The following is a 15711-nucleotide window of genomic DNA, read 5'->3' as shown; positions in this document are numbered from 1 at the left end:
GGCCAACTATTTCTACTGTGCTCAGCTGAAGTTTCTTTGGGTTTCGTTTAATGGAAACGAAAAATTAAAAAAAAAAGGGACATTGGAAAGAAAATAAATAACTTACATAATCTCCAATATGAAGGAGGAATCTTGGAAGGAAGATGATTATTCAACCCCTTACAGGAGCTGTCTGTGTTGGTTTTAAGGGTACTTTAAGTGTCATTTTTGGATGTAAAAGTTCTTCTTAGCTACTTATTTGAGATTCGTGGGATCCTTGGCAACACGTAAAACGCCGGAGAGGCCTTCCGCAATAAAACGTTTTTTATTGCTTATTTTATTTCCTAACCATCATGTTTTTCCTGAGTTTAACCACTTGCCTGGTTAAGGTTTATTGCCAAACCCTAACCTAGTACTTTTAATTCCTTATAAAAACAAAATAAAGATTGAATGAACAGAAGAAAGTGAAAAACAGCAGCCCCACAGACCCACGCATGGGAGCCGCGTGACGAACAGCACCCCCACCTTCAACCTCCTTACAATGCAATGCAACGCTTTATTGTTCCCTGGAGGAAATTAGTCTTGGACTCATGCTACGCATACAAAGGCCCCCGAGTTACAACAGATGAAAACTCCCAAAATAAACATCCCGAAATGTTGCAAAATGTTGTTCCGTGTGTTGATTAGCGAGCGCCGTTTCCTGCTGCTGTTTAACATTGGTGCAGCCCGCTTCATCAGTCACTGCTGCAGAAGGGTAGCTGGCAGGCAAGTTGCCTTCAAAAAGTGATGCTGAAGCATTCCTCAACGCTTCTGTACGTCAAAACCTGCAAATAATACTGTTAAGTTTATTTTACACAGACTGTCCCTCACTTATTATTATTGTGCTTTTCTGCTCTTGTTGTTTCCTCCAAGCATGCACAGATACTCTCACTCTCTCTCACACAGAAACACACACACATACACGTCATGGCCAATGAACACACATTGTAAATCTGTGTAGATTGAGGTTTGGGATTCTGCGTCAAAGCCAGAGGAATTCGAGCATTTCGCAGACTCCGAGGCTTTGGAGATATCCCACGTAGCCAATCTTGCCTTTCCTCAGTGGCCTTTGGGAGTTAATGATCCGTGTAGCTCTGCCTGATAAGACCTAGCTTTCCATCTGATAAATAAACTCTCGCTCTTATCAGTTTGCACTCTTGTGGAGGGGAAGATGAAAAGGAGGAGGGTAAACATGCAGTGGGAGTTTGTGTGGCCACAGCTTCCTTCTCTTTACAGACTTTTTGGGTGGAAAAAATGACAAATCTTTCTGTCGTAGGTTAATAAAAAGCTCTTCTGAGCCGGTGAATAGTGTGTTGCCACTTTATTATTAAACTGCTTCTTACTGTATATAAACTGTGATCAACTAGGCTCTTTTATAGGAAGTCCTGGTTGTGGGCATCTTTGTGTGCATTGCTTGTTTTTTAAAGTTGATTATTGAAGTCCCCGGTCGGTCTTCTTGAACTGTCACAGATTCTGGATACGTGATAATACGGCGGTTGTTATGTGAGGGGTCTGAGAAAAATGTATCATTCATTCATTAATTTCATTTATTCTTTATTTCATTCAAAAAAATAAAACAATTCAATACAAATACAAATGTTCTTAAATTGTGAATGAAAAGGGAGCAGAAAGAAGAAGAATCTTATCTGATCTGCCCCTTTTTCCAAGAAATAACTTCACAAATATCATAAATTAAAAATGAAGAAAAAAAAACAACTACTACTAAGTGAATAAAAAACTAAAATAAAATAACTGCCATCTATGGGTATGTCAATCAAACTTAACTAACATATTTCATTATATTTACTTAACATACAGGCTTTAATTGTTCTTTTGAATGTAATGTTTGATTTGGATTCTTTGTTTTCTTTATTCAGATTGTTCCATTTTTTTTTTGTTCCACAAAAATGTATCACCAGTTTATTCATGTATTCCTGTCTTGTCTTGGCTCTCCTGTGGTCAGGTGTGCAGATTCAGCAGGTGGTGTGCAAGAGGCAGACGGATCGTTCAGTCGTCTACAATCACTTCTGTGACAAGAAGAACAAACCCAAAGAGAAGAGGAGATCCTGCAACACTGAGCCGTGTTCCCCAACGTGAGTAACACTGGTTTGTTTAGTCTAATCAAGCATTTTGTCTCTTATTTATTTTTTATTCATCTTTTTTTTTTATTACACTAATTACACTAGTAATAACAATATAGAAAAAAGACTCAGGAATATGTTCATTGCATATGTTCACTTCTTTTTTTTTGTCTTAGTCTTAAATGTTATTACTCACATATGCATGTGCTTAGCGTCTGAATGCAAAAGAGAAAATTCAAAACAAGCTACAGATTTGTTTGTTTTGGGCTTTTCTGTCGTCCCAGCTGGTCGACGGGAGAGTGGTCGGAGTGCAGTCGCAGCTGCAATGGCGGCCTGCGAACGCGGGAGGTTTTATGTAAAAGGAAAATCTCTGCCAACGAGGAGAAGATCCTGGACGACTCGGCCTGCGCGCCCCCCCACCCTTCCTTCACAGAGCCCTGTGGCAACCACAGCTGCCCCCCCGAATGGCTGGCTCTGGATTGGTCCGAGGTAGGCGGACGCTTGCCATCGTGCATGTGTTTCGCATCGACTCGCGCCTTTGGTGCTTTTAGTGTACTCATTGCTGATTTTGAACCAATACTCAAGTTTTCTACAAAATTCCACCCAGATGAAGCAATAGTTCATGTTCCAGTTGAACCGAATACAGAAAAGTGGAATAAAAAAAGACAAATGCGTGCAAAAAAACAGAGTACCTGAACAATGAACACACAACAAACACTGAACATACACATACATGCCGCTTCAGTCATGAGCAGAGGTGTCAAAAGTATTCACATTCATTACTCAGGTAGAAGTATAGATACTAGAGTTTAAAAATACTCCTGTAGAAGTTGAAGTATAAACTCAAGTTTTTTACTCAAGTAAAAGTATAAAAGTACTGGTTTTAAAACTAATTAAAGTATAAAAGTAATGTAAGGGGGAAAAAAAAGCCATTAAGGACAAAAGCTATTGAAAATGAATGCATCTTAGTATAATGCAAATGTATTAAAGAACCATATATGTGTACTATTGAGCATTAACATGTGTTTCAGAGAGTAGGAGATGTGATGACTAGTTGCCTATAAGTATTGTAATGGTGCAAAAAGTCAAACTTCAGAGGCATGTTATCATTTATCCTAACCTTTATTGGAATGTACATCCAAGTTTAGTTGCAGGAATCTGAGGGAACGGATGTAAGAACAAAACTGGACAAGAACATCTGAAACAACCACAACCAAATTCACTCTATCCGGATGGAGCAATTTAACTGGATAGTTTTTTTTTTTAAAGGCCGAAATGAAATAGAGTAACGAGGCTGTTTTTAAAATGTAAGGAGTAAAAAGTACAGATAATTGTGTGAAAATGTAAGGAGTAAAAGTAAAAAGTCGTCTGAAAAATAATTACTCCAGTGAAGTATAGATAACCAAAATTTCTACTTAAGTAAGGTAACGAAGTATTTGTACTTTGTTACACCTCTGGTCATGAGAGCATGCTTACAGTTGTCATGTGTGCTTGTTTTATATTTTTTGAGCAGCCTGAGGAAATTGAATGTTTTATTCAAAAATATCTGTAAATCTTCTTAAATTTTTCACTAATTATGACGCATTCCTGGAGTTAACGCAATTCAGAATTTATTGAAACACACTTTGTGTAATGTAATTATGGCAAATATACGAGAAGATTTATGTTCAGTTGTGTTTCAGGAACCTAGCAGGCACTTCCTTCCTGACGTTTTCGCATTTATCCCTCCCTCCTCCTCCCGTCTTCAGTGCACACCCAGCTGCGGTCCCGGCTACAGGCACCGTGTGGTCTTATGCAAGAGCGGTGAGAGCGGCGACACCTTGCCGGAGTCCAGGTGCCCCAAACACAGCCGGCCCACCTCCAGGGTGCGCTGTAACCTGAAGCGCTGCCCTCCACCTCAGTGGGTGGCTGGTCCTTGGGGAGAGGTGAGACGCCAAACATTTGGTAGTCCTATTTATCTTAAGAAATACTTTGTACTATCACTTATACTGTAGTTTATAGCCTTGGTTGATTAGGACCCAAATGCAAGAGAGACCAGGAGGCAGGAGTTCCAAAAAAGGTGATTTATTAAGTCAAAACCAAACCAAAAGTGCTGCAGAGCAGGGTTGACAAAAAAACACGAGAGCAAAAAGCGAAACTGAAATACAAAGACCCAGGCTGAGTCCGAAATCGCATACTTCCACCCTAATGAGTAGCAAAAACAGTATGTGAGATTTTTTTAGTGCGTCCGAAACATTAGTACGTACACAATAGTATGCGCTATCCATACTCATTCCGGAGAAATGTATTAGTGTGGATTGATGGACTAAGCAGAAACTTCCCACAATGCAATGCAGCAGTGTTTGGTTGCTAAGTGCTGCGCAGATACGTATATGTCATAAGTATAATATTAAGTATAATAATATTATTATATAATATTAATATTATAATATTCATATATAATAATATTATATAATGTCATCTTGTTTCGGCCAGGATAAACGGGAAAGAGCGGAATGGAGCGCTGCTATTGCTGCTGTGACGGAGTTGTTGCCATGGTAACAACTCCCCCTCCCAACGGCAGGAAGTGCCGTGTGCGCTCTGAGTAGTACGTCCGAATTAATGCATACTACTGATATTTACTCAAAAGTGTGCCAAACTTAAGTATACTTTTTGAGTATATACTGTTTAGTATGGCATTTCGGACGCACCGACAGTTTCAAAATAAAACCGGAAATGAAACCAAACCGTGACATTGTATTTGTAAACACTATGAGATTAATGGTGCTATATTAACAGATGCAATTGTCCTTTGCTTGTTAAACTTAGTTAAGTTCCTGCTTATGAGAGAAAAACTTTTCTTTTAAGGGAAAAAATATACTAGGCTTTCCAAGAACTTCCAGGAATAGTTTAAACGGTGTCAAAACCTGAGTTTAAAGTTTTAATTAGTAAGCTTTAGAGATGTTACTACAAATTTCTCAAATTTCTCACCCATTGTAATCGCGTATTTGGTTCAAACGTCCTTCTGATGTCTGGTAAAGTCTGTCAAATGTCATCAGAAAGACACGTAATCCCTAAAATGTGTGTGCTTTTTTCTTTCTTGCTTGCTTGCTTTATTAAAATGAGGTCACGAGAGCTCTAATGATCTAATGATCTAATTATGTGTTTCTGTGTGTAAAATGCTTCATGTGTGTGTGTTTCAGTGCTCTGCCAAGTGTGGCCTGGGTCAGGAGATGCGCTCCGTGCAGTGTCTGACCCACGCCGGCCAGCCCTCCAACGAGTGTTTGGAGCATCAGCGGCCTGCAGCCATGCAGCAGTGCAAGAGCAAATGTGACCTCATTCTGCCCATAAGTACAGACAAACCTGAAGGTCAGAGGCCAAATATCAGTCCTGGTAATCTTCACTGTCTTGTAATTTCATGTTTCAAACTAATGTACATTTTCAAAGTTTCCAACATGTATTTGTGAAGTTAAGTGCTCCACTTAAAGTTGCTATGTGTTAAGCTATTTACATATTAGTGATTTTAGTTGTAGCCAGCATGAAAAAGGGTTCTGGTTTGGATCGTGGTGAGCACCTTCCAGTGTGAAACTTACATATTCTCCTCATATCTGCATGAATTTTCTCCCACAGTTCAAAAAACATGCATGCTTGATTAATTATCGATCCTAAATTATCTGTTTGTCTCTGATGGACCAGTAGCCGGTCCAGCGTGCAACCATAGACTGTGTAAAACGATGCAGCCACTGCTGCATGTCAATCAAAGTTAGTTCGTCTCCCAGCTTCTTCAGCCGAACCCGGCCGTCAGACGTTTACTACGAAATATACTGTTCAATAAGCTGACTCGATGGCCAAATCAAAAATAATCGGCGTGTTTAGCTGGGTTCGTACAAACGGGTGGTTGCTTTGCGACAATCAAGGATGAGGAAATGATAACGGCTAGCGATTGGCTAACTGACTGCCAATCAATCACACTAGAAATAAATGGCGTGGGAGAAAAAAAAAAAAAAACTCACCCCCCTCAGAGGTGTCATGGGTGTAAAATCAATCGATTGCAACCAAAACCGTTTCGTAAACCAGGTTGTAAATATGTTTATATATTATCAGAGGTGTCAAAAGTATTCACATTCATTACTCAGGTAGAAGTATAGATACTAAAGTTTATAAATACTCCTGTAGAAGTTGAAGTATCAACTCAAGTTTTTTACCCAAGTAAAAGTATAAAAGTACTGGTTTCAAAACTACTTAAAGTGTAAAAGTAATTTAAGGGGGGGAAAAGCTATTAAGGAAAAAAGCCATTGAAAATTAATGCATCTTAGTATAATGCAAATATATTAAAGAACCATATATGTGTACTATTGAGCATTAACATGTGTTTCAGAGAGCAGGAGATATGATGAATAGTTGCCTTGTATTGTATAGTTGTATTGTAATGGTGCAAAAAGTAAAACTTCAGAGGCATCTTATCATTTATCCTAACCTTTATTGGAATGTACATCCAAGTTTAGATGAATCTTAGGGCAACGGATGTAAGAACAAAACTGGACAAGAACACCTGTGCCACAACTAAATTCACTCTATCCGGATGGAGCAATTTAACTGGATAGTTTTTTTTTTAAAGGCCGAAATGAAATAGAGTAACGAGGCTGTTTTTCAAATGTAAGGAGTAAAAAGTACAGATAATTGCGTGGAAATGTAAGGAGTAAAAGTAAAAAGTCGTCTGAAAAATAATTACTCCAGTGAAGTATAGATAACCAAAATTTCTACTTAAGTAAGGTAACGAAGTATTTGTACTTCGTTACTTGACACCTCTGTTTATTATAGGGACATTTTAAATTGGGAGCCAGCCTTTAGCGGCCAATCGACGAACTGCAACGAAACTTAGTTAGCTAATGCGGACGTTAGATGGTTGGCGACGGTAGCTGCGATAGGCTCCAGTCCCGATTCATCCTGACCAGAATGAAGTGGGTCTAGAAATTTCACGGATAGATTTAACTACAACAACATTTCACATTCAGCGGAGACGAAGTTCAAACTCTCAGGATAAACTTGTAAGAAGATAAGAGGGACAAGGGGTCACTAACATTTGATTGCACTGATGAGTAATGCATTGATAAAGTTGTGGCTGTGTTTGTCTCAACTGCAGAGTGTAAAGATGTGAACACGGTGGCCTACTGCCCCCTGGTGCTCAGGTTCAAGTTCTGCAGCCGGCCGTATTTCAGACAAATGTGCTGCAAGACCTGCCAGGGACACTGACACCAAGAAAACCCCCCAGCATCCACTCCTTTGGGCCCTGTACACTCCCACAGTAGGTCTGAAAACCTCCCCACTGAGCCTTGCAACAGCAGCCCTCACGGTGACTCTTCAGAGGAGTGTGGGATCGAACTGGGACACTATCACACAGACGCCTGGTCCTGTTATTGACCAGAGGGACCCTCTTTCTCCCCACCGAGAACGCAGATCAGACATCTCAAGGCCAAAGCCGAGTTTAAACATTCCACTGGAGACGGACGGGGGGGGGGGGGGGGCTGCTGAAACCTGGAGAGCCAGAAGGAGCGAGTACTTGTTCTGCATCATCTGTTGTGATGCACCTCCTCTCTCTGTCCCTCTAAACTTTCCTATCGTTGCAATATTTTGGTGCTATTGCGTTTCACTTTGGCCACAGGACTCGTCACAGTTCCACTCGTCTTGGCTCGAGTGGCCGAAAACTTTAACCCCCCCATGTTTCACAGGTGGTATTTGTTCTGTTTATTCATTTCTTTGTAAAGAATTATTTTTTTCACATATGTTTTCCCACAAAAAAAAAAAAGGAATAACTTTTATCATGAAATCAAAGATGTATTTCTTTGTTATCTGACGGCTGTTACTTGACCACGTTGTTTTGTGTTTTTGTTCTTTGTTGCATATCAACGTGCTCATCGAGTCTTTGCTGTTATTCGGTTGTATGAGCAGAGTTTTCGACCTGCAGTTAGAGGACTTGTGTGTTTTATGTTTGTCATCATGTGATTTGACTTGATGCCCGTGTGGAAGCTGCTGAGACGTCTCGGTGCAGTCACCTTCCCTTCCACTTGCCTCGCCATTTCGCATTTAGTTTTGCTTACAGGTTGTCATCTCTGCAGTTTAAATATTGCTTCATGCTGCACAGAGCTTCAGCAACGTTTTAGCCAAACTAGTGTTTCCTCAACCCGGTCAATCTTCAGATTACTCCGTGTCCGTTTGTGTCGTGGCTGCAGACCGTGGCAGCTTCTGCAAAAGGTCTCTGGTGTCATTATCGGAACAATCCCTCTGTGAAGACTTGCTGTAATTTTTTTTTTTTTGTTATTCTTCTTCATCATATGTTCAGATGTGCAAATAATGCACGCAGTGAGTCAGCTCTGCCGGCAGGAAGAGGCCGTCCTGGCTACTGAGTTCATACCCAAGACCACATTACTTTAAAGTGCTGTTTAACAAGAGTGCTAATCTGAGGATGGATTTATAAAAGATCTGGCCTCTTTGTACATCTGGAGTATTCATGGCAGGATGAAACCTTTGTTCAGTCTGCTGAGAGACTTTCATAGATTACAGCCAGTTTCTGTTCTCTTCTTTTGGGCCACGCATGAATGCAACAGCGTCACACCGTGTCCGTGATGTTGATTAGGTAAATGTTTAGCAGTCGTTGGAGAAGTCTTATCATTCACATGGGGCTGTTTCCAATGTTTACCTAGTTTTTAGTCTACAACGACTCATTTGGGGAAAAATCTAGCTCTGAAATTGCCAGCTCGGTGTGTTTGCTGTGGAGTTGCTCTCCGTGAGCCGCCAGGGAAAACTGCTTTCTTCATACATACTACAAAAATGTAATCACTAGACACTGCTGTTTTGCTAAATTCACAGAAATAACAACTACAAACTTTTCAGCAGATTCATTCATTCACATGTCACTTCCCGTGTGATTTCATTTCAGATTTCTTTTTTTTTATATTTAGGAGTGATGTAATCTGGCTAAAAATGTGTGTTGTGGAAAATTTGAGTGGCTCATTTTTAAAATACGCCGTTTTAGCTTTTTTCTCCGACCCAAGTGTTGCGCAAAAAAGATTCAGAGATGAGTCGTCATGTCTCACAGCATCGGTGTGTCATCCTAGGAAGTCTGCCGTGACGGCGATCGACGCTGACAGCGGCTCTTTTTTAATGCTAAATGTCAAGATCATTTCATTGTGAAGTGGCTGTATGTGTTTCACGGGGGACTTGGTGCAGTGTTTTTTTTTTGTGGTGCTTTGGTTTTGAATGGTGCTATTTGTTCACTTTGCTCTGAGTTATCAGTTAGATTCAAATCTTGTATTATTTAGAAAATCGTTTGAAGCTTTTGTAATAATGCCGATCTGCAAAGCTGGCCTGAGGTGTGACGGAGTAGCTGTATTAGGATCCCCCGACCCACCGGCGGCACTTTTTAAAAATGAAAATCCTATGTTTATTGTTATTTAAACAATTTAATTTACACTCTCTGACGTGAATCACCTGGCATATAGTATATCCCAGTAAATGTAGCTCACTACACTAATTGTTTTTGAATTATCTCAAGTTATATGACAGTTACAGCAGAGAGTGACCTCGAGTAATTTGCTATTTAGTTTTAGGACACAGTTTTTACAATATTTACTAATTCATTTTGGAGTGACCAAATTGTTTATACATTCTCAAATAAAATCAAATGTCTTGTAATTGTCCCTGTGAAACAAAGCAATCATGAAGTGTATTTATATTTTGTGTTTTCAGTTTGATATCAGAGTGTACGCATAACTCATGTCTGCAAAACTGTCAATCGCTCAAACAGATTCAGAGATTTTAGATCTGAGATCCATTTCCATCCATGTCCCCGTCTAAATTCTCCCACGTTGATCAGCTCTTGAGATGTAAATCATCTCGGTGCCGCAGCTATCCAGCATTTTCATTTAATTCATGAGAAAGTAACTGCTGCCACGCGTGACCTCTCGTGCGCTTGCTTGTGTTGAAGAGGAGGGAAGTGGCCGTTTATTCTTCTGGTGGACTTCAGTCTACCAACAAATACCCGGAAAATCATTTAAATACTCCACTTCTTGAAAAAGTAATGACAGATCAATCAAATATTTGCAATCAGCAGCTAGAATGGCGATCTCTCCTTCAAGCCACAGGGAAGGGCAGCAGCGCTCATTCCTCTACCCTCATGGATACTGAAAAGAAATCCAGTTATAACGACTGCTGTACGGACTTGTGATCCTTCTGTAAAGGGTGGTCAGGTGTACGCCACGTTAAAAGGAGACCAGCTTTTTATCACCATACCATCTGACCACGTTCAAAGTTTACACCTGCTGAGATCCGACCGCACTGGCCGCGTCCAAACGTGGCCGGGCTGATCCGGTGATCCCACTGCAACGAGTGTGCATCGCTACGCTTTTCACAGATATGTTTTTGTGTCTGAAGTGGATAAGCTATTTTAACATGTTAACATGAGGTGTAAATCAGGTACCACCAGTGTCTGGAAGGGTTGTTTTTTTTTGTTTTTTGTTTCCTCTACTGGGCTGATGATTGGGCTTCACACTGAGCAGTGGAGCTGTTTTTGTTCAAGCTGAAGGACAGTACCAGTGTCTGTTATTCTGTTTTTTTTTTCACATGCTCATTATATACGTACTGTATATTGTTCAATATTATAGGAGATGATTTCATTTTTTTCCCCCATGTACATCTTTTTAAAAGGAAATATTAAATACTAAACATGGTGCTTTGTTGATTTCAAAGAAATGGATTTGACTTGCATACTTGCTGAGTGTTTGTGTTTGTGCAAGTACTAAAATATCACAGATCACCCGTCTGAGGTTTAGATCATCAGTGATGGTCATCCATATATGGAAATGACTGCTTTTATGGAAAAAACGTCAAGCAAGGACTTGTTCCTTCTTTTCTATGTGGATCTGATGTCAGTTATGAGTCAAATGAAACTGGATGAAAGGGTAACTTGCATTAGATTTCTCATTCACGCCATCTTTTCTTACACATTTTTGTCAGAACTAAGGGGCTTTTATTTTGAAAGGAATCACAAATTCAAAATATTAAGGAAGGGACAATAAAGGACCAATAAGAGGACCAAAATTGCAAAATTCAAAGTCTCCTGACCAAATAAAAATTAAAAAAAAATGTTTATTATAATTTGAAATTTAACTCTCCTTAAATATAAGGAATACAAACTAACTTTAAAATAAATCAGGTTTGCATGTGTAAGACCAGATCTACACTGATTTCTACCTCATAATGGCGCAAGACAAAGCAGTTAAACAGAGTTTGACATCTCTGCACAAACACAGACATCTCTGCACACTCTCTCTGAGCCCATCGGTTATAATGGGTGTTGGAGGCAACAGCGTCTTTGAAAACAAACGATACGTGAGGCAACCACAACCTGGGTGGAGCTCAAACCTTGCAACTGAAACACCCATCATTTGGCAACATGCTGGAGATGATTATCCCTTTCCGGCCCAGAGTTGCCATCAGCACTTGTCTGGTGTGTGTGCAGAAGACTTGGACTAATTGTGGTGTAACACTTGGATGCCTGTTATTATTAACAAATACTGTTACAGTGATTGCTTTATCAACAGCTCTGTCTGACGACTCTGAGCATGAAACAAATACAGAAGTAGCTTTTCAGCTTGGTGTGGTGAGTACATGCATCACCGTGTGTGCTAACTTCGAGCAGTTCTTGTTTCACATGCTGCCTCTGTGGGAGTTTGAGGAAATAGATTTTGAATGCTGCACTTACTGTCTTACTTGTAGCTTGTCGGCGGCTGTTGTTGTTGACCGGCTCCTGTGTGATGGCTGCACCCTGAAGTGTTGGAGTTGTGGATTTTAACGGCAGACGGGCAAACAGACACCCTCAGCACAGTGGACGCCTGAAGAGGGAACCCCAGCAGGAACAATGGTACAGTCCCACTTTTATCTCTCTCTAAGTGATTTTGACTTGTTCACACTGCAGCTTGTGAGCCTCTTCAACCTGCTTGTGATGTTATCTTGAATGCAAAGGTCACTGCAAAGCTTTGATGTGGAGGATTTGTTAATAAATAAATGATAACTATCCAGTCTGATGGTCTTGAAAGTGACAGCATCTTATGACTTGATGCACATCATAGGAGGCTTTAACTCTTAAAATCAGCCAGAGGGGATGGAAGGAGATGCCTTAAAGTGAGATTTATCATGTGTGACAGTATGTCTTAAAAAGGCAATCTCTTCAGGGAAATTCAACTTCTTCACAAAGTGAGTTTCCTCTTTTTCAGGATGGGCCGCTTTCATTGAGCCTCGCGCGAATGCACGGGTTTCTCAGCTTTGTGCTTTGATTTAAGATTGTATTTGAGATACAAACATTAATTTGGACTAACGGATGCCAGAAAACAGACTAAAAGCAAATCAGGTAGAAAATGCAGGCTTAAAATATTCTGTTCCTGCTCAAATAAGAAGAAAAAACACATGATCATGAATGTAAGGCAATCATGATTTGAGCTAAGTGTTATCTCACATTGTTTTAATGTAGTCAGTGGCTAACAAACTGCTGCAGGAAGACAACCAATGTCTTGTACTAACTTTTAGAGGGTTTCACAACAAGCAACAATGATGTACATGTATAAGAGGAGGAAGTGGAATACCGGAGAGGCCTGTAGTTTCTGTCGCAATACTTCCTCCTCACACTGAGACTGGTCCCCAACATAACCAAAGTCATGGTCTTACACTACGTGCTGAAGTTGTCACATGTAGAAGCGACCTGTCAAAGTCACCCAAACAGTAAGTTGCAAGGGAGAAGAAATTCAAAAAGTGCAGCAAAGGTCAATTCTTTGCAAGTTTTCACTCAAGTTTGAAACAATTTTATACTATTTTTTTCAAAGTAAGAGCCCCAAATGCAATGGCTCAAACAGGCCGCCCTTCAAAGCTGTTACAGTATATGCATGTAGTAAAAGGAGTAAAGGTGAACTCTGACAGGCACCTCCCAAGGAGCCTCGCTGCGTGAAATCGCTTTTTATCTTTCAACAAATGTTTAGAGAGTTCCTGTTTGCATAGAGACTTTTATATCTATTCTGTGTCCTGCTCTTTTTTTGGCTCTCATGGTGTCAGATATTCATGTTTAAAACTGCACAACAAATTCTCTCAGGTTTACTCATCAGTGTGTGAAGAGTTGGTGGTGTTTTTTATACAGAAACCTGGTCTCACTAATGTGAGTTCTGCTTTTATAAATAAGTTTTCAAAACCAAAAGTTGATTTTCACTGATGATTTAAAAAAAAAAAGGAAAAATAAAACGTGCAAATCAATAATTATCAATAATTTATTTTCTGAAATTATTCAGCTGCAGAAAAGACTGAAACAGTGCAAAGAACATAATTGTTAACAGCGATAATAAACCGCTTGCAGACACTAATTCTGCAGGTCACTGAGGTAGAAAATGAAAATCATTAGGTGGGGATTCCCAGATTAATTTCAAATCCCGAGCGCAGGACGGCTGACTGAAACCATGTTTATACAAATACTATTAACACCAACCTGCTCCTCAATTATGCTGACAATATACTTGTGATCGTAAACACAGAACTGTCCAACAGTCAGGTCTACTTGTTTGTTCTGGCAGTGAAGCAAACTTTACGAATGTGATTTATGTGAAGAAATGAAAGGAAGTTGAGCCAGAAGCTGAGATACAGCAAATGCAAACACACACTTCCACTGGTGCAAATGTTCACGAACTAAACGCACATCTGTATCTGGTAAATAAAAATGATCCAGCTGTCATTCGTGTGAAAACACTGCTTGAACACCCAGAATTTCCCAACGGACAAGAGAGCCAAAACACCCTCTAAACACATAATAGAGTCACGATTTAAACTGATGTTTTGGCCAAATATGTGAATTAATGATATAATCTGATTGGAAACTGTAGTTTATTCTGACAAATTGCCAGAAACGTATGTCGTCTTCATGCTGTTAAAAATCAGTAAGCAGTTGAAAACACCTGCAACAGTCTTTGACCTTTTAAAAACAAGTGCCGATTAACACTGAAACCTTTTAAATGTACTTTTCTAGAGACCTTTACGCATGATAACTGTTCGTTATGTCTTTACAGGCCATTTGTTTGAAGTAAAAATGTACAGAATGATAAATATCTAATTAACATTGGCGCAGTTGCTTTAATTCAGCCCAGGGATCATAAAAACTGTCTTTTCACATTTAAGTGTTTCATTTAGAAAAGAATCCTGACTGATACACATAATATATCATGCATATTGTGTAGTTCAATATATGACTTTATTTAAACAACTTGACTTTTTTTGACTTTTTCTCTCCACATCTTGACTTTTTTCTCAACATTTTGACTTTTTTCTCCACATTTAGACTTTTTTCTCCTTATTTTGACTTTTTTCTCCTTATTTTGACTTTTTTCTCCACATTTTGACTTTTTTCTCCACATTTTGACTTTTTTCTCCACATTTTGACTTTTTTCTCGACATTTTGACTTATTCTCGACATTTTGACTTTTTTCTCCACATTTTGACTTTTTTTCTCCACATTTTGACTTTTTTCTCCACATTTTGACTTTTTCTCCACATTTAGACTTTTTTCTCCACATTTTGACTTTTTTTCTTCACATTTTGATACTGCAAATAAAACTGAACCCATAAATGTTAACTCTTAAATTGACATGTTTCTTATACCTTTCTGTGCTTATTTCCCAGTCAGGTCATGGTGTTTTCATTCTAGGGTTTTAACAGTAGGACAATAAGAATAATAATAATATTATACAACCATCACCAGTTCTAAAAATGAAGTCAAATCAACCTGAGAGTTCTTTTTAAGCCTAAAATTAGAACGCAGTATACAGTATTGTAAAAACGAAACCATAAAGGCTTGTATAGAAATTCAGAGGGTAATTAGCAGTGTGTCAAATCAGTAAAGTAAATGGTTTGTTTCGAAGGGTTTCTTTTCTTTTTAGTGGAGTTAGCGGAGCTGCAGTTGGACAAAATACACTTTTTCTGGCATGATTTCATTTGGACAGAAGAGCAAAGTGGAGATGTTTGGCCACAATGCAAATTTACCATATTTAATGAAACACATCATAACAGAAGTCAACGGCAGTCACTGTGGTGAACTTTGAGCTTGTTTTTCAGCCACAGCGCCTGGGGAGCTGTGTCGGTCATGGCGTCCTCTGATGTGGCAGAGTAGTCGTTAGGCAAATGCGTCTCACATCTGAAGCTGCGATTAAACATCTAACATCTACTACAGAATGACTAAAAAAAGACATTGATCAGTGTTTATCAGGGTCCCAGGCAAAGTCTGGAGCTCAGTGAAGTACTGTGTAGCGTAAGGGAGCTAAAAATAACAAAAAAACATGAACCCCAATGAGCTGGAGCAACGTTATAAAGAAGAGTGGGACAAATGTGTCCACAACGATGGAAAACCCTAAAAGCAACTGAATCATAGGGTTTACGTAGTTTTATACGTGCTTTGGCTTTTGGGTCTGGTTTTTATACTGTTTATAATAATTCAGTACGTTTAAGATCTTGTGAGGACCTGACGTGTGTGTGTGTCTATGTGTGGTGTTGTTTTTTTTTTTTTAAACATGTCCTGATATACAAAGTATTGGAAATGCAAAAAGATGCT

The 15711-nt window shown here is 39.3% G+C and overlaps 2 protein-coding genes across 3 annotated transcripts in view; both read left to right on the top strand.

Moving 5' to 3' along the window:
* adamts10 (ADAM metallopeptidase with thrombospondin type 1 motif, 10) overlaps positions 1–10880 on the top strand; it is a 74612-nt gene extending 63732 nt beyond the window's left edge. The window contains exons 22-26 of one of the 2 annotated variants that reach the window (XM_061738796.1): positions 1982–2111; positions 2384–2588; positions 3848–4024; positions 5282–5447; positions 7222–10880. In XM_061738796.1, the coding sequence (XP_061594780.1) occupies positions 1982–2111; positions 2384–2588; positions 3848–4024; positions 5282–5447; positions 7222–7331 (788 nt within the window). In that variant the 3' untranslated portion in view covers positions 7332–10880. Of the gene's footprint in view, positions 1–1981; positions 2112–2383; positions 2589–3847; positions 4025–5281; positions 5472–7221 lie in introns of both variants that reach the window. The other variant, XM_061738795.1, reaches the window with a different exon arrangement.
* Positions 10881–11373: 493 nt separating this feature from the next.
* The window catches only part of myo1f (myosin IF), a 32999-nt gene continuing 28661 nt past the window's right edge, over positions 11374–15711 (top strand). The window contains exons 1-2 of the mRNA XM_061738778.1: positions 11374–11736; positions 11853–11997. Of these exons, the coding sequence (XP_061594762.1) occupies positions 11995–11997 (3 nt within the window). The 5' untranslated portion in view covers positions 11374–11736; positions 11853–11994. The remainder of the gene's footprint in view (positions 11737–11852; positions 11998–15711) is intronic.

Source organism: Cololabis saira, chromosome 13 (genome assembly GCF_033807715.1).
Source record: "Cololabis saira isolate AMF1-May2022 chromosome 13, fColSai1.1, whole genome shotgun sequence".
NCBI lineage: Eukaryota > Metazoa > Chordata > Actinopteri > Beloniformes > Belonidae > Cololabis > Cololabis saira.
This window is presented reverse-complemented; position numbering and strand designations above follow the sequence as displayed.